Here is a 25,752-nt window from a genome sequence, read left to right on the forward strand (position 1 = left end):
GCGAGGCTTGCGCCTTTGTTCATGTCTGAAATAGATCCACTATTGAGAAATATTGGTTTTCTCAACTCTCAAACCTGCACTACCTAGGTCATGCATCCATGACCCACTAACTGGCATATGTTAGGCCCGTCGTAGGCTCTTAGCAACTTGGTGCGAGGCATACTCGCCCTCAATTGGGTCATCAGGCGCGACTGTTGTCATTTGCTCAATTGAAAAGTCTCATCAGTTTCTATTGCACATGGTCAGGACGGCTAGTGACACACTGGCGAGGACCCACGCCCACGACGGCATCCAAGTCTCTAATCTTGATAATCCATCCCCCTGCATTGACATTGCATGGCCCGCGTTCCTGGGAGCAGAACGTCGTCCTTGCAGTCCACGAATCAGACCTCTGATTCCTCGCGACAAAGTGCACCGACCTTTTACTATGGCCAGCCGATATGTTTCATCCCATGTTCCATATCATTCTCTCCACTCGCTCAGTCCTTCTCTGCGATAGCTTGTAACCGGTCGTCAATCTCGTCCTCAGTCAATGTTCGGAATCCCGAGTAGGTTCCCTCTTCACCGTCAGGTCGAGGTCCACCCACGATACCGATCTCGATCTCTCCCTTCTTGAAATCCATGCTCAGAACTGTGCTCAGTGTTGTGATGGCCAGCTCAACAACCTCCTCCCAAGATCCCTCCGCATGCTCCTTGTTACGGAGCTTCTTCTCAAGGTGGTTCAGCGCCTCCTGTTGCTTCGGGCCTGCCGCAGTTCCCTTGTAACCGATGTAGTATCCAGCAGGGTCGCACTTGAACAGCTGGGGGCCATATTCGGAGTCGAGCGAAATCAGAGTGGTCGCAACGCCGTAAGGTCGCATGTAAGCCTGGAGTAGGGTCAGTATTTGATTGCTCGCAGTTTTGAGGATGAGAATATGCTTACTCGTTGAGTGTAGACTTGGCTGATGTTGGCAAGACGCTTGGCTAGTGCATCAGCTGGCATCTCATACCCATATTTGTATCGAAATTCTGCTGCTTCGCCCTGAGCCCTCTGAGCAAAAGCCCGGGCATCTGCGATGGATCCTGTGATGACGCATCCGACCGAGGGAGAGAGCTGGAAGATGTGGGTGACAGAGGCGGGGTCCATAAGCTTGTCCTATTGCCTTCATCAGTCCTGATCATGAGATTGTCCGACATTATCAACGTACGGGGACCTTCTTCTGAGACAGAACAACAGCACAGTCCTTGCCTCTCACGCCGACGGACATAATGTTGGCAGCCGTAATCGCCTTAAAGGCGTACTCTGCGTTCATGTCAGTCCTGAATCATGTATCCATCAACGTCATCGGTCAAAGAAATGGTAAGGTTCGGTGCTCTTGACGATTGGGATTCGCATACCAACTTGGTACAGCCGACCATTGTCAGCGAAGATGGTAATGTGTCGATCGTATGCGCCGGCTGTTTAATCGTGTGTTAGCAAGGATGCCATAGACCAGATTGGCAGCATAGCATACCCGACATTGTGGAGGGTTTGTGTTATCTATCGGTTCGGGATTGGGTAGATTTAGCGGATGAAGCTCAAGAACAACTCGTCAAGTACTGAATGAGGCGAGTTTGAGATGTTGGTTGACGTTACGAAGGTTGAGGGGAGCTATTGTGGGTTGAGATAGTCGACGCGTTAGCAGGAGCTTGCCTAGAGCACAGTGAGGCAACGGAGCTCAATGAGAAGGCTGAGTTGATGCCTCGCTGGCATTATGTAATCCTCAGGCAGAAGGTGGTAGGTGGCAGGGTGACACAAAAGACAGACACTATGATGCTTTCTCATAAGAAAAGCCTGGGACTTCTTTATGGGCGAAAGGCCATTCTACGATCTCAAACTATATAAGACGCTGTATGAAATCAAAACCATTCAGAATTTTAGCCTTCCAGAGAGGTCTGAATGATACAGTTCCCGGTCAGCCTGGAGCTCTTTCCACATAATATTGTCGCTGAAGCTCTCCATATTTCTTATCTTATCGCATCTCTAGATCCACCCATGATGATCCTCAGAAAAAAGTTGCTCGACAACCTAGGAGATCCGGCCCGCAACAACACGACATTGCATATCGGCCTTGCACTTGCGCTGCGCTAAAGGAACTTGCAGAATTGACAACTCAGAGTCCCCCTTTAGACTTTGCGCTGTTGCTATTGGCCCTTTGAAAATCAACAGAGAATCCACCGCAAACACAGCAGCTAGAAGAAAATTCAAGGACCCTGGCAACTACAGCAAATCTGAGGAAGTTGAAGAAAACACAAATCTCAGGTTCTCAAATTTTTGAGAGTCGAAGTCCATTCACGTTATTTTTGCTGTTTCTCTGTCCTCTCCTTCAAACCAACTGTACAAACATCATCTCACAATGTCTGGTCAAACTCCCGCCTGGAAGAAATTGGGCTTGAAGCTCAAGCAGCCTTCTGATGCATCTGAGCCCAGCTTTGGGCACCCAACCAGCAGCAGTACAAGCACAAGCATCCAGTCAGGTACAAAGAGAAAATTCGACGCCCCGCCACCTTCCAATTCCTCACAGGTTGCTAAGCGACCACGTCAGGATGAAGCCACAACAAGTTGGAATGCACCGGGACAGTTAAAGAGGCAGAAGTCAGTCACCTTTGCCGATTCACCATCCAACAACCACTCTACCAGGACACCATCAAGACCCATTAAACAGAGCAAGGCCAAGAGCAAAGGCCCCGCAAAGAAGCCTCAACCCCAGGTCCCTACTGATCTCAAGCCTGCGCTTGAATACTTGAGGCTCTGGAAGACAGCTCGCGATAGCTGGAAGTTCAACAAAAACCACCAATCAAACCTCATCAAGCACGTTTTCGATGCCGATGGAATCCCCGCCTCTGACATTGAAACCTTCTACGACTACATCCAAGACTTGAAGGGCTTTGTCAGGATGCGGCTGCTGGAGAATGCTCGCGAGGTTAGGGATCAGGACCAATCGGATGGAGCAAAGGTGTTCCCTGAGGGAACCAAAGACCTTGAGGCTACTCAAAAACGATATGAGGAGGTTCTTGCTAAAATTCTTGAAAATCACCCAGTGGGAACTAAGAGAAAGGGCTTCACCGAGGTCGATTACCTCTCGGACTCAGAAGAGGAGGATGTCATCATTCGCCGACTTGTGAAGCGCATGAGAGCTGAACTTGTCATTGACGAACTCTCCGATGGCGAGGACACTGTGGCCAGCATCGCATCATCACAGACCATCACTGCAAGCGATAACAACGTCACATCAACTCCAGATGCAGAGAAGACTGTGAAGATCACCGACGGCGTTGCCGGAAAACGTCGACGAAAGCTCCGTGTGAATGTCGAAGACAGCGATTCCAGCAGTTCCGAGTCGGACTCGGACTCTGATTCAGATAGTGACTCCGACACCAGCAGCAGCGGGAGCTCGTCATCGTCTGAGGACGAATCCGAGAATGAGGCCCCGGCACGAGCTTATCGACAGCCCGGTGAGGAAGATTCAAGCGATTCCTCGTCTTCCTCGGATGAGTCGAGCTCTGACAACAGTTCGAGTGAGGATGAATCGGACTCTGAGTGAGGATTATGATACCCGTCTTTGATGACACAGGATTAGGACGAAGATGGAGCCGGATAGACTGTAAGACCATGTTCGCAGACTAATTTTATCGACGTACCCACGCATCATGTTTCAACGTATGTCTATCGGCATACTTATCTGTGGACGTAAAAAGGGGCTCTAATGAGCGTTGCAATAGTATATGTTATCTAGAGATTATTGTATTCATTTAAGCATACAACTTGGTGAACCCCTCGTTTGGTGGTTGAAGCCAATTCTTATCATCATAGTCCCTGTCTTGTCCTTCAATGATATGGAACGTGTAAATAATCCGACCCTTTTGACTGGTGTTCTTCTCGCTCTTATGCAACAGGTTGCCGTGAATAAGGACTAGATCGCCAGCCTTGACTTCTCCAGGGACATACTTATGTGGTCCGCCTGGCGCTGCTTGTCCATAGCCTGCTGCTTCAGGGAACTTTGGTCCGTCATTATCCACCATCTCTGTGCCCACATTGCCTGCCTTGCGAACAAGTCTTTTCTCAACTGGTGCCCAGAGATGTGAACCGGGGAGGAAACTTAGACATCCATTCTCTAGCGTGGCATCCTCAAGTGCGTACCAGAAACCAACCGCCGATGGAGGGTTGGTGTACAAGAAAGTGCTATCCTGGTGGATGTTAGTCAGTCATAAAACAGCATCAGCTTGACATACTTGGTGCGGAGGTACGGCGCCTCCTATTTCTGGTTGCTTGCAGATGACCATGCTCTGCAGACACCGAGGGTCTTTGAAGCCAAGACTACGTGCCACAGCAGGTGGGCTGACCTTGCTTGTATCGTGGTCCAGAAGACGAGCAAATGGAGGGGATAGAGCGTGCAGGTAATGGCCGATTTTGTTGACAGCACGAGCCTTGGGTTTGGTGAGTTTTCCATCATCGTCAAAAGCGTCTTCCTCGAAGAAGAACCGAATCTTGTCACCTGAAGTCAGGAAGTAGTCGTCACCAACATGGTCACGTTTCTCGCCGGTTGAGAAACGCGTGAGAGGGTGATCATCTAGAGAGAAACTTTCGAGAAGATTGTGAGTTTCGTCGAGTAGAGATTTGACAGTTGAGCTGGAGAGGGCGCCAGGGAGAATGAGGTAGCCATCGCGATTGAAGGTTTCCAGCTGATCTGGCGAGAGTCCTGGGGTATTGGTAGTCATAGTGCTTTTGGCTCGAAGAGTTAAGTAGTGCTTGGGTATAACTTGAGGTGATTTGTCTTTATCTGAACCGAGGTTGTGTGAGATAAAGTTGATGTTGATAAAGAGCAAAGGTGGGGAGCTACATATACCCCGCCTGCATCACCACATGCCTCATACGGCTATACTAGGTAATTACAACACACACAGCAGTTGTACCACTAGGAGAAGGATTGTAAGCTGACTTGTTTGTAGACTCTGACAGTTGGGGGTTAACTATGGACAGACACAGTTACTTGTGATGATTATACCTCACGGTACTAGTCACTTCCAATAGGCGAAATAATCTATTGATTAACTAAATCTATTTAAGGTAGCTACAGCAGAGCCCCTTGTATTATTCTAGATCAGCACCTTGAAATGTACCAGACATCCAACACCAGAGACTCTTTACTTGAAACAAAACACCTGCCATGAGAACATCAGACTAGAAGATACGCAGCCAACAAATCCAAGCATTAGTTATTGTAGACTTCCTAAGCATCGAGAGGGTCCGACAAGAAATCGTATCCCTCCTCGGGGGGAAGAAGGTATGCGGAGAGAGCAATACCAGTGGCAGTCAGAAGACAGATAACTGCCGCGGTGGTGCTGAGGTAGAACGACGTATCGAGCGACCACCCAGGAATATTAAACTGATCATCATGATCATAAAGGTACGCCTAGCATAGATTAGTTTGTATCGAAACACTTTCGTAGCAGAACAACTCACCACGATAGAAATAGCCACAAATTCCATAACAGAAATTAGGGTCAGCATGCCAGCGGCAAAAGGCCATCCAGTCTCGCGCTTGTATTTCCCCCCGCACATGATGACAACAAAGGTCACCAAACCGCCCAAACATAACAGAGTAGCAAATGATGCTAGAAACCCAACGGTCCTCCACATGGAGCAGAAGTATCGTTCACCTCCTTGACAGAGATCTTTGGGGGGGAATGGCCGACAGTATGGATCATCCAGCGTTGAACAGCTCTTGTGTAAGCCGATATGCCTCTCGACTATCTCGCCGGTGGCCGAAGTGACGGAGTATGTTACCCAGTTAGGGAGCCATATCGGGATTACTATCATGACCGTGGCTATTGTTTGTCAACTCGCGATGAACTAGAACCGGTCGCATACGTCATTGCAGGCGCGTGCTGTGGGCAGAAAGTCGGAAAACTTACCAGCTACAAAAGCCGCCAGGGCCGAAGTGTATACCGAGACTCGCGTCATGGTGTATATTGCAATTTGCCGTCGAGTTCGAATGAATTAGATTGAGGTTATGTGGTAGACAGAAGAAGAAATGTCGATGCCTGGTGGTGGCCTGCCTTGAAAACGGCCCAGTTCATGTGCTACAGCTTATGAGTGGTTGATGCCAAGTTTCATTACTGGGTTTAGCGGGGATCAAATTGTGGCTTAGTTTGCAATACAAGAAATGATAAGCAACCAATAGAATATCACGATGCATATGTTGCAAGTTATTGAGAAGAACTGAACCATGTCTTATGGGAGAAGCGAGCCCAAGGTGTTCATGTGGTGGCTTCAAGCCTAAATTATTCCAAAAATATCATTCTATTCTTTTACTACAAGATTAAAACGAATCACCAAGCAAGCATATGATAAATAAATGTGAAGATGCTGTATTGATAAAGATTAAAGGCAAAAGTAAACCCATCAAGTATCGCTGCTTGAAAGAGTGCGACAGAAAAGCACATTAGCACAGTCATCCACTCGTCTATTCCGCAATATCGTCAAAGACCGACAAAAACGTATGCCCTTCTCAAACCCTCCATGTAGTAATCCCCCAGGTATAATGTCTGTATCAAAACGCCCACAAAACGCCTAAACCGCAAATCCCAATGCAATGCAGTTGTCTTATTTCTTAGGGGACTTCTTGGCGACTGGTCCCTGGTCGCTAAAGTTGGCGTCACTTAGACACTCAGCAACGACAGGGTTGTCAAAAATGTGCTTTTGTAGGTGTCCTCCAAAAAGAAGTCTCATCATGTCGATTCTGGAAGAGAGTGACCACGAATCGATCACGGCGACGTAGTTGCCGAGGCGAAGTTTGTGACGGTATCCAAATTCAATGACACCATCCTCATTGGGCTTGGAGGTTGGGCGCTTATCACCCTTCTGAGGTGTATAGCCAGCTGACGAATATCCTGGTCCGACACCCTTCTCAAGTGAGGTGATAGCGCTCATCAAGCTATCTCGAAGGTCTCGGCGATCCTTCTTTGAAACTGATTTGGAGCTCTGCTTGGCGAGCTCTGACATGCGGCCTGTGAGCTTCTCTGGGTTGACGGGAAGATCCCAAGATTCCCCTGTCTCTTCCTCGTGATTGCGCGCCGCCTCGAAAATGAGTGCAATGCAGGCAGCGGCCTGAGCTTGAACACCAACATCAACACTGTCAAGCTGTTCGTAAAAGCCATCCAAAGCCATGGTGGCGGCATATGAAAAGTCGTCCACATGGCTAGCAACAAAGGCCCAACCTCGGAGAGCAGCCGCAACAATGAAGCCATTGTCATAGGAATCGATGTTGTCTCCATCAGACTCAACAATAGCGTACAGGTAGTCGAGCAGCTCAAGGGCCTCCGTCTCGCCACCACCGCCATAAAGCACGGTAAAGCACAATGCGTAAATGCCAAAGGCCTTGCATTCCTCATCGTCGTCGTCGGCAATTATCTGCTTCAGAGTTCCTTCGGCATGCTCGTAAACGTTTGCGTCCTCTGAGGAACTAAGAGTCAGAAGGTATGCCTGAAGATAGAGGAGACGCTCTCTGGCTTCCATGCCGCGATTAGCGCCACGAATGAAAAGCTCTGCGAGTTCGTTGGCCGAATCGTCAAGCCACTCGTGGGTGGCAGGGGCGAATCGATGTCGCAAAACCTTAATGTAGAGTTCTAGAAGTTGAGTTCGGGCATCGCTATTGTTGTGCTTGCGATCCTGAAGTTCTTCCATAAACTGCTTGGCGTCGAATGTGTTGGTGCCATCTTCGTTGGTGTCGACTAGAGAGCTTCCGGAAGCAATGCTCATGGTATCGTCGTACTCGAAGTCATCTTCACTCTCGTCAGAAGCAGCCCGACTCGGGGCTGCGGAATGCGCGGGTGACGTGAGAAGCGAAGCGAAAGGAGAGCCTCGAGGAGTCAAACCAGCGGAAGCACGACCTGACTTGATGGCTTTCTTTGATGTAGTCTTTCCGTCGCCCTTGAGGGCCTTGACTCGAGCGTGGTTCATCATTTTGCTGAAGTCTTGGTTAAGTCCAAAAGTGGTGTTGTAAATGAGAATGTGCAAAAAGTATGGAGGTTAATCGACGAGGAAAACTTGCAAAATTTGAATCTAGGCAAGTTTATAACGATCAAATGATCAAAAGCTGTGCAGCAAGTGATCCTCGTCTAGTTGAAAATTCTGTCACTTGGGTATGGTTTTGGGTCTGGGTCGACTGATGTGTGTGTAGTAGGCGGAGGTTGGTGTTAATTTATAGGCGTATCGAGGCATAAAGTCCATGGGGAAGTTCGCGCGACAATAGGAGGAGTTCGGAGATAGGTGTTAGCAAGATGGTTGCACCTGGATTTGAGCAAAGTAAGGAAAGAGGAGAGAAGGAAGTGGACGAACGGCGATAAATATTTGTTTAAAGCCAGCGAGAACCGGGTTGTGGCGTGGCACCAGAAGTATGAGCAGCCCTGTGGACAGTGGAACAGTCTGAGTGGAACATGGATCAGGCGCCGCTGAGAAATTCCAGCACTTTAAGTGGCAAATCATTAGCCGTGAAGCTTAAAGTGCCTTGAACATGCAGGTGCAAGCCAACGGTTAAGGGGTTTGTGACTCAGAGGCTTGAATATTACTTGGAGCTACATGCTAGATGCTTCTGGGTACTACCTTACCTCCCATCTGAGGAATCTCATGCATTCTTGTCAATAGTTCATGAGGTCCGAAGTATATATCACATGTTTGTTCCAATACTTCAAATGACAGCATAGTGGGTAGCCTCCCCAGAAAAGGGACAAGGAAAGGATGCTAACGTCCCACCCACCCGCTTAGCTATTCTCCACTTGAATCCTTGTCTCGGTCAGCGTCATCGATCTAACTCGCTTAGTCCCTTGCTGATTGGTATCTTAATCAGAGTGTTCTCTTGGTGCTTGAGCAATGTCGAATCGCGCTTTGAGTTCAAACTTCTGAATATAATTTCGTAACTAAAGAAGTAGTGCGATAAAAGGATCCAGCTTCCTCCGAAGTCAAATGTGGTTAGGAAAAGCGAATGTGAAATCTGACAAACGAGAAAACAACCGAAGAGTTTCACTTAATGTTGGTAAGCGCCAATCATTTGATATACTGATACCCGTGCCAGTGGGTTAGACAGAGGCGGCTTGTTGGCTTGAGCCAAACGGACAACATGATCATAAACCGAGGCTTGACTGAGCTCGCATGGAGATGCAATAGGTAGGGCTAGATTGTAATAGATCTGATAATGAAGCTCATCACTGATATAAATTGAGTATCACAGACGAGATAGAAAACATCGCTTTGTGCAACTACCTTACTGCTGCCTTGGCTGGCTGAACCACGAAGAGTTCTATGCGAGCCATACAAAAATGCCCTCCTTGCCTGCTTCTCATTTACGAGCACCTGGTAGCTGAAGTCTAAGCTACACAATGTACTATGCTTTACGCAAAAGTGCAATCGTATCCTCACCATGCTAGAAACATCCAATGCCATGCGGCTCAGACTCTATTGATATTTTTTCCAGGAGGGTTGAAACAAAACCAAGCTGACATTTATGCGTTGGAAGCCAACTCACACCCGCCGTATCGACCACTCCTGATAGCGCTGGTACCAATGGAAAGATTCCCACCTGACGCCATGTTGCTATTTTTTAGACAGTGAGTTAAAATGCTAGTCACCGTGCCAGCTCAACCACTTGCATGACCCTGATACGCGTACCTTGATTACGATGCTTGGGTACCGCCATTTGATTGCGCGTACGTACCCGATAAAGAAGACGCGGACTCTCGAGTGAAGAGGATGGTGCCAAAAACAAGGAGTCTAAAGACCTATTAATATAAACTCAACTTTCTTCAGTGTTTCCATTTACTCAAGATAATGGCCCCAAGTTTTCTGGCATTCCCCCAGCATGATAAGGCCATAGGGTCGGGTGCCAAGCTGAAGGGGTTAGCAAAGCAGTCCGCCCAATTTACACAGTTCAAATTAACTCTTACACTATTTATCCATGACCTCTTTACTCAAGCCATCTTCCCATCGGTCCAATTCTCTGCCTTTACACTGGGTTTTATTTGATTACGAGCTTCTTCGAGGGCTGACAGCTTTGCTTGAAGGAAATCAGTAGTTCATTAAGTTGATGAAGTGGTGTCTCATCACAACAGTTGCTTCGATACTCAGGTCCAGGGTGTTTCGGCAGTGTACAGTGCGACCCACTTGAAACAGCTGCCATTAACACCAACCTAAGAGCACTAGATCCAACCCAGACCCTGAAACTGATAATACTGCTTCACCATCAGCTGTGATACCTTTTTCCACCTGACGGATACCCAAAGACACTTGAAGGAATTCTATATCTTTCTGAGTTTTATTGTGAGCAACTTATTCACGATCACCTACCAGAGAAGCCCACAACTGAAGGTTCCGGCGGGGTTTCACCCCGCGAAGTGGGGCAGCAGTGCAAGGCCACTGCCGTAACAGGCAGACGGGACAGGTGACAGCAGCCCACAAGGCAGGCAGCGATAAGCCCCGCCACTTATCGGAGCTAAGGTACTTACAATGCCTGCATTCACCTTCCGGGCTTCCCAACACCACTTACCTTTCATCTGTGTTACCTTGAACTTTTATCTTTCAACCTTCCTCTCGAACCAAAAGGGTAGCCCTATTTAATAGGCTTGCTCTTTCTTCCTTCGTTAACTCGCACTCTTTCGAGTCTGCGTTTGCCCTGCTGACATCCTTCCTCAAGAAGTGGGCCCAGCGCAGGTATATGAGACAGTGTGCACCACTAACCAAAGGAATCACCAAACACTATCATCTTCACTCGAGCTCGTCATTTGGCCATCAACAAGCAATCAAAATGGCGATACCCGAGTATCGCGACGAAGGTAAGGCGATGCCCAAACAGCAGAATAAACACACTCCCTGAACCTCGATGATAACTAACATTTATAGTCGCCATCACACTCTCCATCGCCGACCCCCAGCCCAGCTTCTCATACCCAACTCGCCGCATCTTTCTGAGTAAAAAGAATCCGACCATCGAGGTCGGCCGAACTAGCAAAAGAAATGGAGCCTTTGAAGCTGCCAAGAGTAATACTTGGTTCGATTCACCAGTCATGTCTCGAAAACATGCACTCTTCACCCTTGACGCCGACAAACAGGTAAGCTTTATGGAGGCAAACTCTCCAGTAACCCTGTGTTAACTGTTCACTTAGAAACTTTATATCAAGGACACGGGTTCTCTCCATGGGACCTATAAAAACGACGTCCGCCTCGAAACAAACGTGAACCATGAAGTGACCAGTGGTGACAAGCTCAAGTTTGGTGCTTTCATTGAACGACCCCAGGATAAACACTACCCTTGCGCTATGATAGTCCGTCAGACATACGGCTCCATCAAGTATGTCATCTTTCAATGTCTCCTGTCTTTTTGCTAATTATCCCAGCCCCGAACTGCGCGGCAATAGCTTCCGCGTTCCTGAAGATAGCGACATCGAATCTCTAATCAGTGACGAAGACCAAGTGAACAATAGCTACGAGATATTGCGCACAAACAAATTTGTCCCTGCTAGAATGGCTACTTCATCTTTTGGTCATGGTCCGATCGACTTGACAATGGATGATCAGTGTCCTCTTTCCAATGTTAGAAATGGAACTGAGACTTTCGACAACTGTCCTCATATTCTAGAGATACCTCCCCCCAAGCTACCAGAGCCTGTTTCTGTCTTGGACCACGAGTTCTCTGATCTGGAGGAAGAGCCTGAAGAAGCGGAAAACGACTTGTCACCAAATATGGACACAGACGACTCTGATGGTGGCATTTCAGAAGATTGTCAGAGTGTCGACTATGCAATGTCATCCGTTGCAGGGGACTCTATTGTCGATGAAGAAGAAGACTTTGCAGAGCATGACGAGTTTGAAGAAGAGCAAGGTATGTTCATGGGGTACAGCGCTCTAGACCATTTTGACCATTTTCCAGTCCACAATCAGGAACCTGCTCCTCAAGAGAATGGTCACATTGACGAGGCTACTATCATGGCATCTGTCATGAGCCCCGAGAAGACCCATGCGCAGCCCTTGGTCAACCCTGTGAGCACCCAGACCCGGGATGCTCCTCAACAACTTGATAGTACCAACTTCACCCAGGTGGACAAGAGCCACTATGCATGGAAATCAGACCTTGCTCCAATGATGTCGATTAATGGCACGTCGTCCCTGAAGCTTCCCCCAATTTCAGAAGCTGTCTTTGACAAATACAACCATGAGACGATTACACACTCTACCGCTGAGGTTCTAGGCAGGAAGCATGGAAAGTACGAGTTCTTTGCTGCTAGGGAAGCCAATGCTGCAGCTGCCCGCGCACAACCCCAAGCTCGACCCATGGACCCCGTCCGTCGGGCACCAGTCCAGGAACCCTATCTCTCGCGAGCAGGGATGGAAAACAAAATCCCTGTGCACATAGAAGATGAACTCCAGTCGCCCAAAGATGAAATTGAACCTCGCGATTCCGACTTGGTATCTTCCGGTCTTAGATATCTGGCAACGCCCCCTGAGCACGTCGAAACAATCACCACCTCTATGGAGCCAGAGTTGGACGACTCATCCGCCTGGGCGTTTCAAGAGAGCAAGAAGTCATCTGGTGTCGAAGTTACAACTGAGACAACTGAGAAGGTGGTGGCCCAAGAGAATGACGCAGATGCTGCAGAGGACAGTGATGCCCAGCCAGCTGAAGCTCTAGAAGCACCTGAACTGGCCAAATCAGTCGAAGACGTGGAGCCAGCAAAACCGGTCGCCGCAAAGGCAGCTGAACCCGTGGAGATTCCGGCACCAGAATCCACAGCAACCAAGAGAAAGGCCGATGAAATCTCCCAACTTACGCCGGAAGAAGAACAAGTTTCCAACGACCGCCAATCTCGCCCAGAGGCGCACCGTCGAAAGGCGCAGCCGAGTGCAAGAACTCGCCACATTGCAGCATTGGGAGCCCCACCAACCAAACGTCTTCGTCGTATGGCAGAAGCGGTCGGGTATGTCGCGCTTGGAGGAGCTGCTGTCATGTCGGTGCTTATTGCTACGGCGCCTGCTCTGTAATTTACAGACAGGACACGCCGGTGACTTATGGAATTTTATTGGAGTTTACGATCCGGAATCAAGGACAGGGAGTCGGTTGTTTACTTCAGTCTATCTTTTGCTTTTCCACTTGCTGGCTGAGGGACCTGACTTGAGGGACCAAAGGCATGTTGTTAGGGGGTATTTTAGCTATGTTTATATGAATCTACAGTTTTCTTCCACAACTCGCAAGCAGACCGTTCTCGCGTGAAGTATGATAAAATCCATCCATTAGAAATGTATTAAACTTGATCCCTTCTCGGGTTACCGCTTCTCTACACCAAACGCCAGACCAATATTGCCCAAGTAAGCTTTCCAGGATTCCGCCCATCATGACAAATTCTCATTACTGTACGCTTCCATTCATCAAGCTTTCAAGCTCCCAAGGACTCAACGTGCTTCTCCGTCGCGATGCACTCTTGCTCATTCGGCGTTCGCGGCGTCGTTTTTGAGGCTTCAGCTGATCATCAGTCGGTACTGGGTCCCTCTTTACAGGGTCGACATTCTCAAAATCATTTCTCTTTTCGGTTTCGTTTGTAGATTCTGTAGCCTGATCTGGCTGAGATGAAGTGATGGTTGGCTTCTTGACTCCACGGGTTCCACGGGCAGCTCGAAGCTTGGCTCGAACACGAGCAGCATCAGCCTCGCGCTCTGAAGCGGCCAACTTGGCGGCAATAGTCGCCATAGTGAGAGGACTTTGTTGAGGAGCGGGATCGATGTTCCGTGGGAGGGGGAGACGTGATGCTGTTCGACGAGGGGAACGGTTGGGTGACGTTTGGGTCTCACTTTGGTCGTCGCTACTGCGGTGAGAGCTTTGGTGTCGGGGAGTAGACATCTTCATCTCGTTAACCTGGGGAGCAGTTTCCGGTGACTTGACAAGGAGGACTTCATCGAGTGAAGAAGAGGATGACACGCGATCGCGAGGTTCTTGATCGTATCTAAGAGGAATGGAGCCTCCTTCTGCAGCAAGGTCGCATGTGTTTTCCTCCACAATAGTGGTGAAATCTCCCTTGCCATGTTTGCGTGGTTGAGAGCCTCGGTTTCCGGCTGATGCAGAATCTTTCAAGGGGCTGAGTTGGGGAGGCTCTGGTAGTGGCGATGAGTCTGGGTCTGGGTGGTAGAGGGGAGCCGCTGTGGACTGTTGAAGGATCTGCACATTAGGCTCCTCAACGTCATAGTCGTCGATTGGTATGTTTTCTTCGTAGTCGGATTCGATGTCACTCTCCTGGTCAACTTCATCCTCAGGGTCCGACTCTGGGACGAGTTGTACGCGAGGGGAACAGCGCGAAGGGCATGGCGAGTCGATAACATCCATCTCATCCTCGGGCTCCTCAGCAACAGCAGAAAGTCTGAGAGCAGATGCGTGCCTTGTCTCCTCTACATCTCGTACCCTTACTGGGCTAAGGCGCAGTCCCATCTGAAGCTCTTCGTCGCAAATCGGCCGTCCATTAGCAGCCATACGCTTCCGCCAACCATCGATCAGATGAACTGCCTCAGTCCAGCGGCTTTCCATCTTGACCCAACCATCCTTGAGGCGGCTGATCTCCTCTTCTCGAACCATAACCTCTTCGATTGGCACGAACGAGGGGTTCGTTAGGATAGTTCGCATGTGTTCCAGCACAGAGTCCAGCTCCGAAGCCATATCCTGCCACCCTTGCTGCTGGATAACAAGGTTATCCTGGTTCTCGTTGTTCCACCCACTCATGTCCCGCAGTTGCTGCATCGTTTTGCGCATTACGGAAAGAATAGCTTCGTTTTCTTCACTAAGATTTTGAGCCAGTTTGGCCAAGAATGCATTTGTTTCGTTGCGCAGATCATAGTCATCTGCTGCTGTGATGCCTCCGCGACCTGTCGACTTTTCCTCGCCAACATCGCCTGTGACGAGGATTGAGGTCACGCCGGGGTTTGCTCGGGATCCTCGCGCACGTCCAGCTTCGGCGAGCTGTTTCTTCAAGGTATCGATTTGGCGGTCTCGTCTACGGACGTCTGTTGCGCACGCAGCTCGTGCCTGGGCGACCAGTCCCTTTGTACGGGCGACTTCTTCCTTTAAACCGCGTATGGCGGCGTCTGCCGACTTCATTTGCGTTTTGAGAGCAGCCTCTGAAGCTTCTGCAATGTCCAGCTTCCTCTTGGCCTCGGTATGTTTCTCTGTGAGTCGCGCGATGTCGTTGGTATGTTTGAGGTTATCGGCGCGTAGGGTGCGCATGGTGGTTGAGAGGGATTCGCGATGTTCTGCATCACGCTGTGACTGTTAGTTGTATCGAGACACATGAGGGCTAACGTACATCTCGTCGGAGTATTAGATCGTTTAGGACGCTCACGATCCGTCCCATGGTAGCTCCAGCTTCATCGCCATTGAAGGCCGCGCCGGCGAAATCGATACTCTGGCCATCACGAAGTAAACCTCTAGATAGAAGCTGATTGTTGATATACAGCGATGCTGTACGAAGATTATCGGTATCGATCATTATGACAGGTGAGCGAGTCCAAATTTGATACACATATCCTCGAATCTTGAAGAGATTGACTTTTTCTCATCAATTTCCTGCGCAAAGGTACTAGTACTATCTCTCCTGTATAAGTGTACAAGCTTGTGGTCCCTTTAATTGTTTTGGTGGGGAGAGCTGGTTGCTATGTGGGGGAGCAAAGTAAACAATGCGTCCGCCAATGAGATCCCTGCAAAAGTGAGGCGGGCCTGAACGAGAGACCAGCCAGGGTCATCCTTTTGACAAGACAGCGCTCGACAGGTGGCAATGCAGATGATCAAGGTTTTTCTGTTTTTGGGCCAAAAGTGAGGGTTTTGGAGTTTCTGGTGAGGGTCGTTGTCTGGGTCGACAGTTCCACCTGTTAAACTAGAAAGCCTCGAAGACAATGTTGATGGGCCGAAATTGGGCATGTTTACAGTATACAGCCTGATCAAGGTATGGATGAGGGGAAGATGTGGTCGGAAAGTGGCCAAATGTCATAGGAATGGTGTTGTGCATTGTTTCCATGGACAACTTGACGTTGAAGCAGACATCTGCTGGCACATGCACTGTCAACTCAAAGTCTCAGTCTGAAACATGTTCAAGCTCTGAAGCCGCACTGATTCTATATTTTCTATCACCTCCTTCAGACAAGGTCCTCCCCGCCTTGATAGCTTCTTGGCCGAGGCGAGACACAGGTAAAACGTGGTAGAAACCAAAGGCCCGAATATTGCCCATGGCAAATTTTACATCTCCTGGACCCTTATCAGACTCAAGGGTGTTGATCCGAGCGGCGATGACAGGATGTGTTGAGTCGTAATGGTTAGAATACGAGAAGCCATAATGACTCGGGTATAAGTTGCGCGTCAACATGGATGTCTTTGAACTTTGTGTAGACCAAGCTTGACATGCTCTAGAAACGGCTTGGCTGGTTAGTGAGGTTCACGGATAGAGTCTGACAGAATATGGAACAGTGGCTTTGTCTCAGACAAATTTGAGAAGATTGTAACGCGGTTGTTTTCGGCACCCAAGATGGGAGACCAAAGGCCTCGCTACCCCATCATGTTCGATGGCCCCGCGACGTCATCATGAAGACAAACAAAAAGAGCATCATGACTTACATGAAATAGAGCCTTATCAAGTATCTCATGTCTCTGGTCGGAATTTCCCCCTCTTCTCCCGCATCGCTTGCACCTTTCTCTTATCCTCCTGGAATCTCTTCATCAAGGCCATTTGCTCCGCCTTGCGTCGTTCTCTCATCTGGAAGCGGTAGAAATCCTTGGTTTCAGACTTCTTCTTGGTATCCCTCTCGATCATTCTGCGCTTGGCTTCCTCAGCCTCGTTTCGGCTGGCGGGAGCGGCCCGTCCACCGCGAGTCACTGTAACGAAACCATCCTCGTCTGGCTCATTGCGCAGTCGCTTAGCTAGCTCAACAGCTTCCTTCTCCTTGCGGTTGAATGCAGTGAAGAAGGCGTGAACAGCCTTTTGGGTGGCTGGCTTGTCGACGCGCGAGAGTTGCAGATGCGATGCGATCCACGATGAGCCGAGCGAGGGGACGTCGTCGGAGAGATCGCTACCCCATGTAGGATACTTTTTACTCTTTTGTAGCTTTGCGATAGCCTTGAGGACTAGTTGCACACTCTTCTCGTCTGCGAGGAGCACAATTGCTGTGCTGCTGCTCCGTTGCACGCGCCGCGACCAGATCTGGGGTAATTGCGCAGCTTCCTCTTCTCGCTCCCGCTCTTCCGCCTCAACGTCGCCGCGTTTCCTCTTTTTCGCAAACCCTGCAACTTTTGTGGCTTGCGCGGGATCAATAGGTAGCAGCGTCCGTAATTCGTCTTCGAAGGTAATACTCTCAAAACGCCCAGCGCCTACAAGTTGTGTAAAGACAGCGCGAAAGTGAGGTTCTGTACTGTCTGCGGGAATGTTCTTGAGGAATACACTTCGTGAGTCGTTGGCGGTAGGTATCTTGGGTGCATTTTTCCGTATACGAACTTCGTGAATGGCGGTCTCTGGGTATGAAGGTGTGCCAGGGATCTTTATTGGGAGGACTGAGAACAGGTCTCCAGTTTCTTCGACGGGAGACATATTGTCAATGTGGTTGAGCACCTGGAAGAGTATGATGGGTCCAGATTGAAGCAATCAAGAAAAAAAGTTTGGTCCCACATGAGATAAAGACAGTGTTATCCGAGATGTAATTAGCACAGTCCACTTATACGAAGGACTAGGGTCTCATCTTGAAAGTACGCTCCATCTTCAAAAGTTGACAAAGAATGCCAAAAATGAACTCATCAAAGGACCCCTTAGCTTCTGATGGCTTGTCTAACTCTTTTCATCATTTAGGATCGAGGCCCTAAGTTTTATCGTCTTCCCTAAAATGTCTTAAAACTTCTCATAAGTTTACAAGCCATCATCACAACTCTGAGGATAATGAGTCAGGTGCAGATTCGAAAAATCCTTTATACGAAGAGAGTATCTCCCCTGCCCACGTGGTCGTTGAATATGTAAGCTCTTTAACTTTCCTGATTAGTAAGAAGCTGGAATCAAAATGATCTTAACCATTTGTGCTATTAGGAAACCATATTTTCTAACTTTCTTTCTATTTAGGTTGTCAATCCATTGAAAGAGAAGATTGCCGACCTCAGTGGCAGACTTCCAGTTTGTGAAGCAGCAGTAGCTGCTGCCAACCAGGCCACTAAGGAGGCCAAAAAGGAGGCCAAAAAGGAGGCCAAAAAGGAGGCCAAAAAGCTCAAAGATGAGCTTAAATTGAGTCAGGTCAAGATTGACCTTTGCGTCTCTTGGATCAGCTTGGCTGATAAGAAGAAGGACAAGAAGGACAAGAAGAAGGAGCAGAAGAAGAAGAAGGGACAGGGACAACCTGCTGGAACGAAATGGAAGTGGAGACAGAGAAGGAGATGGATGTGGAGCAGATGGAGGGGACGGAGGTGTCAAAGGATTTCTGATTATAAACAACAGACCGTAATATAAAATAAACTCAGCGAAAGGTATCCTAAGTGTATACTAAATTTAGGCTAGGCTTATATCAAGTTACCTAAATCTTTTCATCATTTAGGAGCAAGGCTCCGAGTTTTCTTTCCTCCCCTAGCCAGGCCATCAAAATCAGAACCAAGTAACTAGATAACCTCGCTTTCGCAGAACGGTGGTCCATCATCCTCGCCAACCACTGAAGCCTTCCCCAAAACATGAATGTTCAGCTGCTGAAAGTCGACCCCATCGAGTTCTCGTATATCGAGGCCTGGAAATTCATCCTCGCTTGAAAGGGCGTGAGTAACAACAGCGTCGGGAGACACTTTTGGTGCACTACGGCCAACAATCGCACTGGTTGCAGATGCCGCATGAAGCAAACCACTACTTCCAGACTGAGCTCACGGGGAGAAGCCATCGGAGACGACCCTCTTTTGGTTCTTAACCTAGAAATTGCTAGAAGGCGAAAGATGAGGCCATAGGACCTTGCTAGGCAAACTACTAGTATTTAACGAGCCACCAGAGGGCGACCTAACTCCAAATGGCATGATGGTGGAAGCCAAGAGGTACATTCCGAATGCCCCTGAAGATTTTGTAGGGGATGTCGTAGAGGACTCTCTGAAGCCAAGGTCGTGCTCACCTGAGACCTGCCAGGACATTGCCGAGTTTGCGCTGAGAGATGATGTTACTCATCTCATCCATGCGAGTTTTCATTCCATCCATGCAAGCGTTGGTAGCTTGAACCTCAGTAAGGATCTGGGCGATGGTGGCTTGGTTCAGAGACTGGATCTCGAAGAGGGTAACTTGGTGTGCCAGACCGCGAAGACGAAGGACGACGGTGTCTTTGTAGAACTCCTCTCGAGCGTTCTTGGCAAGGGCGTTAGTATTGATGGCAAAGCTCTCGAGCTTATCGAGCCGTTTATTGATTTCTTTTTCCATTGAGTTTATGTGCTCTGGGGTATAGGGGAAAGGGAAATCGAGTTGTGTCGATGTTTTCAGGACAACCTTGGGGTGCAGTTAAAGTGCCAGGGAGTAGTGTTACTCAACATACACCTGTAGAAGGTCCATATGTTCCGGGTGCATCAAGTTTCTGTTACTTACCTTGGAATCTTTGTAACTGAGCTTTGTTCAATCACCAAGGATTGACCCCGTTTCTCAAGAAGGCTTGCCGCCTGAGAGTTGAAGCGTATGCTTCCGTTGGACACAGTACCGGGGATTTTGGGCTGGTGCTTCTTGTTCTTGTTTGGGGCCATTTTAGCAGTGCGGGGGGCAGTTTGTTGTTTTGAGAGAAGGCTTTTTAAAAAGAAAGAAGAAATAGTTGTTGTTCAGTCTTTGTAGAAGAGAAATCAGGACAGACAAGCCATTCTTGGTGTCTTGATGACCCAGGCCCAAATCCAGGGAAGAGCACCCACGAGGAAGGGGCATTAGTCAGGGTGGCATTGTTAAACAGAAGGAGCATGCTGAGGGAGGAGCATCACTCAGGGGTAGCATCACCAAGTCGAAGAAATACTTAATGGGAGAGCATATTAATTATTAGTTGCTAGTACACATGACACTTTGCATTGTAATTTTATCTTCGTGTTAAAAAGGAGTAACTTTTGGACTCCGATTATACTATCACTATTAGTATATAGGTAAAGAGGGAAAAAAACAGAAAGCATATCGGACATACCGTAGCAGGGTTTAGATTACAACTACCGAAAACGCAGCGCTCTCCTTTCCTCGATTTCTTGCTAATCCGGCTGCGCTCATCAGGAAGTCTCTGGCCAGAATTATTAATGAAACAAGTACCCAGTAAACGATTCCATATAAACATACTGAGGGGCCCGCGTTTGAATCGTTTGATCGAGGAGTCGGCAGGTAGCCAAGACCACCGCTACCACTACGACCACGGCCACGAGATGTGTTTGTTGGGGTTCTCTATAAGAATTAACTTGTCAGTAATGGTAAGACAGTTAGAAAGTAATCACCAACTTACTATGGCTTTTTGTTTTTCACGCCGAGCAGCACGAAGCTCACTGGGCAACGTCTAGATTCCATGAGTCTATTGTCGAACCATAGAGGAGATGATTCTAAATACCTCGACATTGTTTCCTGCTTTGAGTGGCGCAGACTTTGACTTAGCAGTGGCGGACTCGGGGGCGGTGGACTCGAACAAGTCAGAATTTCCTTCCCAGTTAGTAGAGGACTCGTACTGTAATTAATTAGAATGCCATCCAGCTTCAATTCAAAACTTATTCCAGCTTACCTCCTCCTCCTCCTCCTCCTCCTCCTCCTCCTCCTCCTCTGCTTCTCGTAGCGATCAGCGAGGGCGCCCGGATGACGTGGCGCGGTTTCCCTAGAGAATAGTAAGGAGAAGTTCTGAAACCATGATTAACGATTCCATACGAGAGCTCGAGGGCCATAAAGAGGCGTTGGTGGCCCCGTTGGTAGCAGTGGTCGGAGGCTTGGCCTGGGACCAAGTTCAGGCGAAAAGCCATGTTCCTTGGCCTTCCGTGGAGACCAATTATGGCTGATTCTACCAGCGAAAAGGGAATACCACCCTGGAAACATTTAGCACATACCTAGTTTAGGATCGATGTCGACCCATTTCCGACTTAAGGACAAGGTCATCTTGTGGCTGCCGTTTGTTACCGCCACTCCTGCGGATCTCCAGGTTTTGGTCGTGCTGGTCAAGGTAGTGATTCCGAAGCGACCCAGTACTGCGGAATGCATATATAGACAAGGCATTCTTAATGTCTTGATTACCCAGGCCCAGGTCTAGGGAAAAGCATTCAGATAGAAGGAGCATGCCAATTGCTGGTCGCTGGGGCATATATCACTCAGTATTAAACCGTAAGCTTTTGGGTCGTTATCATTGTATACGAATGATCGAGCTCACATATATTGAAAGTGTTCTATTTCGTTCATGACCAGTTGGACTGGGGTGTTTCCGTGGCTTGAACACAGGTGAGAAGCTTAGCAGTCTTGACTAAGGTAGTCTAAATTTATGCTAATCTTGTCTATGTTATCCTAAAGATAACGCAACATTTTCTATATACTTCTAAAGTTTAGGACTGTATATTCATAAATTTAGGCTTACTCTTCATTTTAGGTCCGCGATAAGAACCTAGTAAATACTTTGTGATGTTATTGTAAAGCCGATCCTGTTTCTTAGCAACAGCAGAACACTACTAAATTTCGTCCAGGCAAGCCTCGCGTCAAGGTTTGCAGTTATTTTCCTCTTTAAACTGGCTATTCGACGTCAATTGTCATTTTCGACACTGACTTGGCCTATATAGTTCTTGCCCCTTGCCAACAGTAAGAGTGCTAACAGAGAAGAGCTTGCGGAATCTCTAGTCTACATAGATAGATTCTGTTCATCTTCCTGATGATAGTTGCTGCCGCCACTCCCCCTTTATTGTTCGAGACAACGCCTGGACCATGCTGAGAAAGTCATATTCGTGCGATTCAATCTTCAGAAGTGAGTACTACACATAGTCGTTTCCCATTTTTTGCACTTGAGAATGTGCATTACGGAACGTGTGATGGAGGTTTACCGTCAAAAACGGATGGCATGACTTAACAGTGACATCTTTGGATCAAGTTGTTGATCACTCAGGTTTTGAGCTATTTTTCAGATCTATCATCATAGGCCTTGTAGACGTAAACGCTTGTTGATCCTGAACCTTTACGTCGTATTGTATTATTAGATCAAGCTCAATATGTCTTTCACCGTGTCCTGCGACACTGGGGTCTTAAACGACAACATCCTGACCATTTTTGTCACGTGCTTCGACAAAATGTCTATCTCGACCCTCGAATGCCTCCACAGGACTATCTACGGAAGGCCAAATCGACATCTATACCAAAATTCATCTCTTAGTAGGCCAACCCTATACCATATAGTGCCATAATTAATATTCCTTATAATTTAATATAAGTAAGGTAAATATAGGTCTAACTAATTATAGCCCCTTACTTAAGAGGGTTATATAGCTTTATATAACTTTATAATAGTTATTATTAATCTTAAGTTTAGCTTTATTTTTATCTCTTAAATTTATTATACCTTATAAGATAAGAAATCCCTACTTTTAGTATATTATATTTACCTATAATTACTTTTTATAACTTAATATATACTTTATTAAATTTATATACTTTAAAGCTTTATTTTTATTTTACTTTAAAGTAATTTAAAATATATTCCTTTCTTAATTTTATACCTAAAATTAGATTATTAAGGCATTAGGCTTTAGCCTATATTAACCCTTTTTTTATCTTACCTTTATACCCTTTTATGCCCTTATATTATATTAATTAAAATTATATAATTAAGGGCTTTATTTTTATATCTCTTTTATCTTTTATTCTTTATATTTTAGTATACTATATAAGTGACTTAAAGCTAATATTTAATTAAAGGATCTATTTAGATATTATAAAGACCTATATAATTCTATAATATTATGCCTTTCTATAAAACCATAAAGGCTAAGAGGGAGCGCTTAGCCTATAAAGCCAAAAAAGCCTATCTTATAGAAAAGGTTAAAGTTAAGCATATTACTATAAAGGAGGCTAAAGCTAAATATATTACTATTAAAAAGGCTAAAGCTAATTATATTGCTATTAAGAAGGCTAAAGAGAAATTTAAGAAGAAGCTTAAAGCTAACTATATTACTACTTAAAAGAAAAAGGCTAAAAAAGCCTATATTACTGCTAAGAAGTTTAAAGTAAAATATATTAAATTAAAGTAATATTATAATAAGCTTATAGAAATACTTACTTATATTAAAAAGGAAATAGATAATAAAGCTCTTAAAAAGGATTATATTATTAAAAAGAAGTAACTTAAATATTAGCTATATATCTTTAAATGTAATAATAATAAAGACTATAAAGCTATAAAGGAAGCTCTATAATATAACTTTAGTAACTATACTTTTAAGTATTTAGCTAAAGAGGTTAATAAAATTCCTATCCCTACCTTTAACTATAAGGCTAAATGCCTTTCTATAAACCTATAGTTAACTATTTAGGTATATATAAATGCATTAAAGAATTATTTCTATAAAGGCCTTATATATATAAAGTTTAATAAAAATAAAATAAAATATTTAATTACTTTTTATTTTATATTATATTATATTAATTTATATAGCTTTTTAAAAAGCCTAATTTACTCTTTTTATATAAAAAAAAAGGTAAAAACCTTAAAGCTAAATATATACTTAAATTCTTATTACAAAATGCTAATACTATACTTTACTATCTATATAGATTTATAATACCTAAATTGCTTTTATATAATAAGTATATATCTAGTAATAATACTCTTACTTATTACTATATTATAGCTCTATTTAAAGGCTATACTAATTGCCTCTAGAACTATTTAGGACTAAACTGCAGTTATATTAAAAGTATATACTTATAATACCTTATATATCTCTATATTAACTCATTTAATAGCAACTTCTAAAAAGTATAAGGCTATATTTAATACTATCTCTATTACTAATAGTAGTAATAGCTCTTTATTTAATAGTAAAGAAAACCCTATAAATATATTAAAGGACTTTACTAAAAAAAAGTATTATAAACTCTTTTAATTTTTCTATAAAGTTATTAACTATAAGAAAAAGAAAAAGAAGTCTAAAAGTAAAGGTAAGTCTAAATCTAAAAAGATAAAAGGCAGTAAATAAGGTATTTTAATTCTATATATAACTATTTAAAATAGTATTAACTTCTTTTAGCTACCTGCAATTAGTTTTTAGGTCTTTATTTTTATAAGGATATAGCTTATAGGTTATAAATTATAACTAGCATTATAGGTATATAGAGCACTATAAAGTATTATAGGCTACTATAAATAACTATAAGGCATATAAAGCATTATAATACCTAATAGTAAAAGTTTAATGTTTTTATTAACTTACTTTATTAATTAATTATATCTTTAAATTATATTTATAATAGATATATATATAGATCTTATAGCACCTTATAGTACCTTATAGTACCTTATAATTCCTTATTATAAGTAATTTTAAATATTTTTCTTAGTATTACTAGCTATAGTTAGTATAGTATACTTATATACTATATCTTAAGGCTATATACTATAGTATAAGGCTATATATTATTCTTTATAGTCTTATCTTAAGCCCCTTAATATAAATTTATTTTCTTATATTATATTAATCTTTCTTTTAACCTTATAATAAGCTCTAGAGGGCGCCTCTCTATTAACCTTAATGCTTTCTATATTTAAATTAAATAATAAAAGTATTATAATTAAATAACTATAGATAATATTATATAGTATATTTTAATTAAGTTTAATATTTCTACCTCTTATAAAGTATTATATTAATATCTTTAGACTTAGCAATTAGATTAAATAATATTTAATATAATTTAGGCCTAAATAAAAGATACTAAAGCATTATAAAATTATATTAAAGAGCTTTTCTTTAAAAATATTCTTAAGGATAAAAATATCCTTTTCTAATTATAAAAAGAAGGCTTTATAATAACTAATAGGGGGCTAATTAAAATATAATAAAGCCTTAGCCTTTTATAGCATTAAACCCTTAAGTAAAAAGAGAAGTAATTTATTAAATTATGCTATTTCTTTAAGAATAATACCTTACTAAATATTAAGTTATAGTTATTTAATTAAATATATCTCTATACCTATATTTAGCAAAAATAGCTATCCTTAAGTCAATAGGCACTATATAAAGTATTTTATAACTTTATGCCTATAAACGTAACTAATTAATAGAATATAATATAATACTATTAAACTAGATAGATAGCACCTAGGCCTAACTTTATTTAATTAATTAATACTTATAATAAGTTAAAGGCATAAAGGATTAAAATATATATATTAATTAATGCATACTTAGGATATATTATATAACTATATATTAGTATATTAGCTAATATATTATAAAGTATACTTAAGTAATACCTTTATATTTTAGAGAATTAAAAGAGTATACCTTTTATTATTTAATTAAATCGTAATAATAAGACTTTTATAATAGCTAGGGCTTATTTTTACCTTTTATAAGCATAGAGCTCCTTATAGGCTATTATAGCTTAATAGATATAATTCTATAATTATTAAATATATAGTAAAAGTATATATAATAAAAAGATTAAAAGTTAATAGCACTAACTTAGCAATAGTTAAGTAAGGCATTAGTATATATATATATATATATATATATATATATACTA

General features: G+C 44.6%; 9 protein-coding genes; 2 read left to right on the forward strand and 7 right to left on the reverse strand.

Annotated features, from left to right (window-relative positions):
- Positions 1-479: 479 nt before the first annotated feature.
- On the reverse strand, positions 480-1,500 carry FFUJ_07214 (probable SCL1-20S proteasome subunit YC7ALPHA/Y8 (alpha1); the record flags this gene model as incomplete). XM_023577441.1 has 5 exons in its annotated part: positions 480-866; positions 923-1,135; positions 1,188-1,282; positions 1,378-1,437; positions 1,494-1,500. 5 exons carry the CDS (start codon positions 1,498-1,500, stop codon positions 480-482), a joined length of 762 nt encoding a protein of 253 aa, XP_023431425.1.
- An 875-nt stretch (positions 1,501-2,375) lies between these two features.
- On the forward strand, positions 2,376-3,563 carry FFUJ_07215 (uncharacterized protein; the record flags this gene model as incomplete). The annotated part of the gene is made up of 1 exon (XM_023577442.1): positions 2,376-3,563. One exon carries the CDS (start codon positions 2,376-2,378, stop codon positions 3,561-3,563), a length of 1,188 nt encoding a protein of 395 aa, XP_023430514.1.
- Positions 3,564-3,771: 208 nt separating this feature from the next.
- FFUJ_07216 (related to phytanoyl-CoA dioxygenase family protein) lies at positions 3,772-4,737 on the reverse strand (the record flags this gene model as incomplete). XM_023577443.1 has 2 exons in its annotated part: positions 3,772-4,206; positions 4,252-4,737. The coding sequence occupies 2 exons, from the start codon at positions 4,735-4,737 to the stop codon at positions 3,772-3,774; spliced, it is 921 nt and encodes a 306-aa protein (XP_023430515.1).
- Positions 4,738-5,249: 512 nt separating this feature from the next.
- FFUJ_07217 (uncharacterized protein) lies at positions 5,250-5,983 on the reverse strand (the record flags this gene model as incomplete). XM_023577444.1 has 3 exons in its annotated part: positions 5,250-5,432; positions 5,483-5,847; positions 5,935-5,983. 3 exons carry the CDS (start codon positions 5,981-5,983, stop codon positions 5,250-5,252), a joined length of 597 nt encoding a protein of 198 aa, XP_023430516.1.
- Positions 5,984-6,625: 642 nt separating this feature from the next.
- On the reverse strand, positions 6,626-7,984 carry FFUJ_07218 (uncharacterized protein; the record flags this gene model as incomplete). The annotated part of the gene is made up of 1 exon (XM_023577445.1): positions 6,626-7,984. The coding sequence occupies one exon, from the start codon at positions 7,982-7,984 to the stop codon at positions 6,626-6,628; it is 1,359 nt and encodes a 452-aa protein (XP_023430517.1).
- A 2,833-nt stretch (positions 7,985-10,817) lies between these two features.
- Positions 10,818-13,048, forward strand: FFUJ_07219 (uncharacterized protein; the record flags this gene model as incomplete). XM_023577446.1 has 5 exons in its annotated part: positions 10,818-10,845; positions 10,913-11,121; positions 11,176-11,360; positions 11,407-11,891; positions 11,940-13,048. 5 exons carry the CDS (start codon positions 10,818-10,820, stop codon positions 13,046-13,048), a joined length of 2,016 nt encoding a protein of 671 aa, XP_023430518.1.
- A 364-nt stretch (positions 13,049-13,412) lies between these two features.
- FFUJ_07220 (uncharacterized protein) lies at positions 13,413-15,534 on the reverse strand (the record flags this gene model as incomplete). XM_023577447.1 has 2 exons in its annotated part: positions 13,413-15,308; positions 15,352-15,534. 2 exons carry the CDS (start codon positions 15,532-15,534, stop codon positions 13,413-13,415), a joined length of 2,079 nt encoding a protein of 692 aa, XP_023430519.1.
- A 1,143-nt stretch (positions 15,535-16,677) lies between these two features.
- Positions 16,678-17,619, reverse strand: FFUJ_07221 (related to RRP7 Protein involved in pre-rRNA processing and ribosome assembly; the record flags this gene model as incomplete). Its single annotated transcript, XM_023577448.1, has 1 exon — positions 16,678-17,619. One exon carries the CDS (start codon positions 17,617-17,619, stop codon positions 16,678-16,680), a length of 942 nt encoding a protein of 313 aa, XP_023430520.1.
- A 1,046-nt stretch (positions 17,620-18,665) lies between these two features.
- FFUJ_07222 (uncharacterized protein) lies at positions 18,666-20,996 on the reverse strand (the record flags this gene model as incomplete). XM_023577449.1 has 8 exons in its annotated part: positions 18,666-18,900; positions 19,157-19,521; positions 20,189-20,278; positions 20,335-20,436; positions 20,495-20,545; positions 20,597-20,710; positions 20,765-20,805; positions 20,885-20,996. The coding sequence occupies 8 exons, from the start codon at positions 20,994-20,996 to the stop codon at positions 18,666-18,668; spliced, it is 1,110 nt and encodes a 369-aa protein (XP_023430521.1).
- Positions 20,997-25,752: the final 4,756 nt, after the last annotated feature.

Source organism: Fusarium fujikuroi, chromosome FFUJ_chr05 (assembly GCF_900079805.1).
Source record: "Fusarium fujikuroi IMI 58289 draft genome, chromosome FFUJ_chr05".
In the NCBI taxonomy this organism is placed as follows: Eukaryota; Fungi; Ascomycota; class Sordariomycetes; order Hypocreales; family Nectriaceae; genus Fusarium; species Fusarium fujikuroi.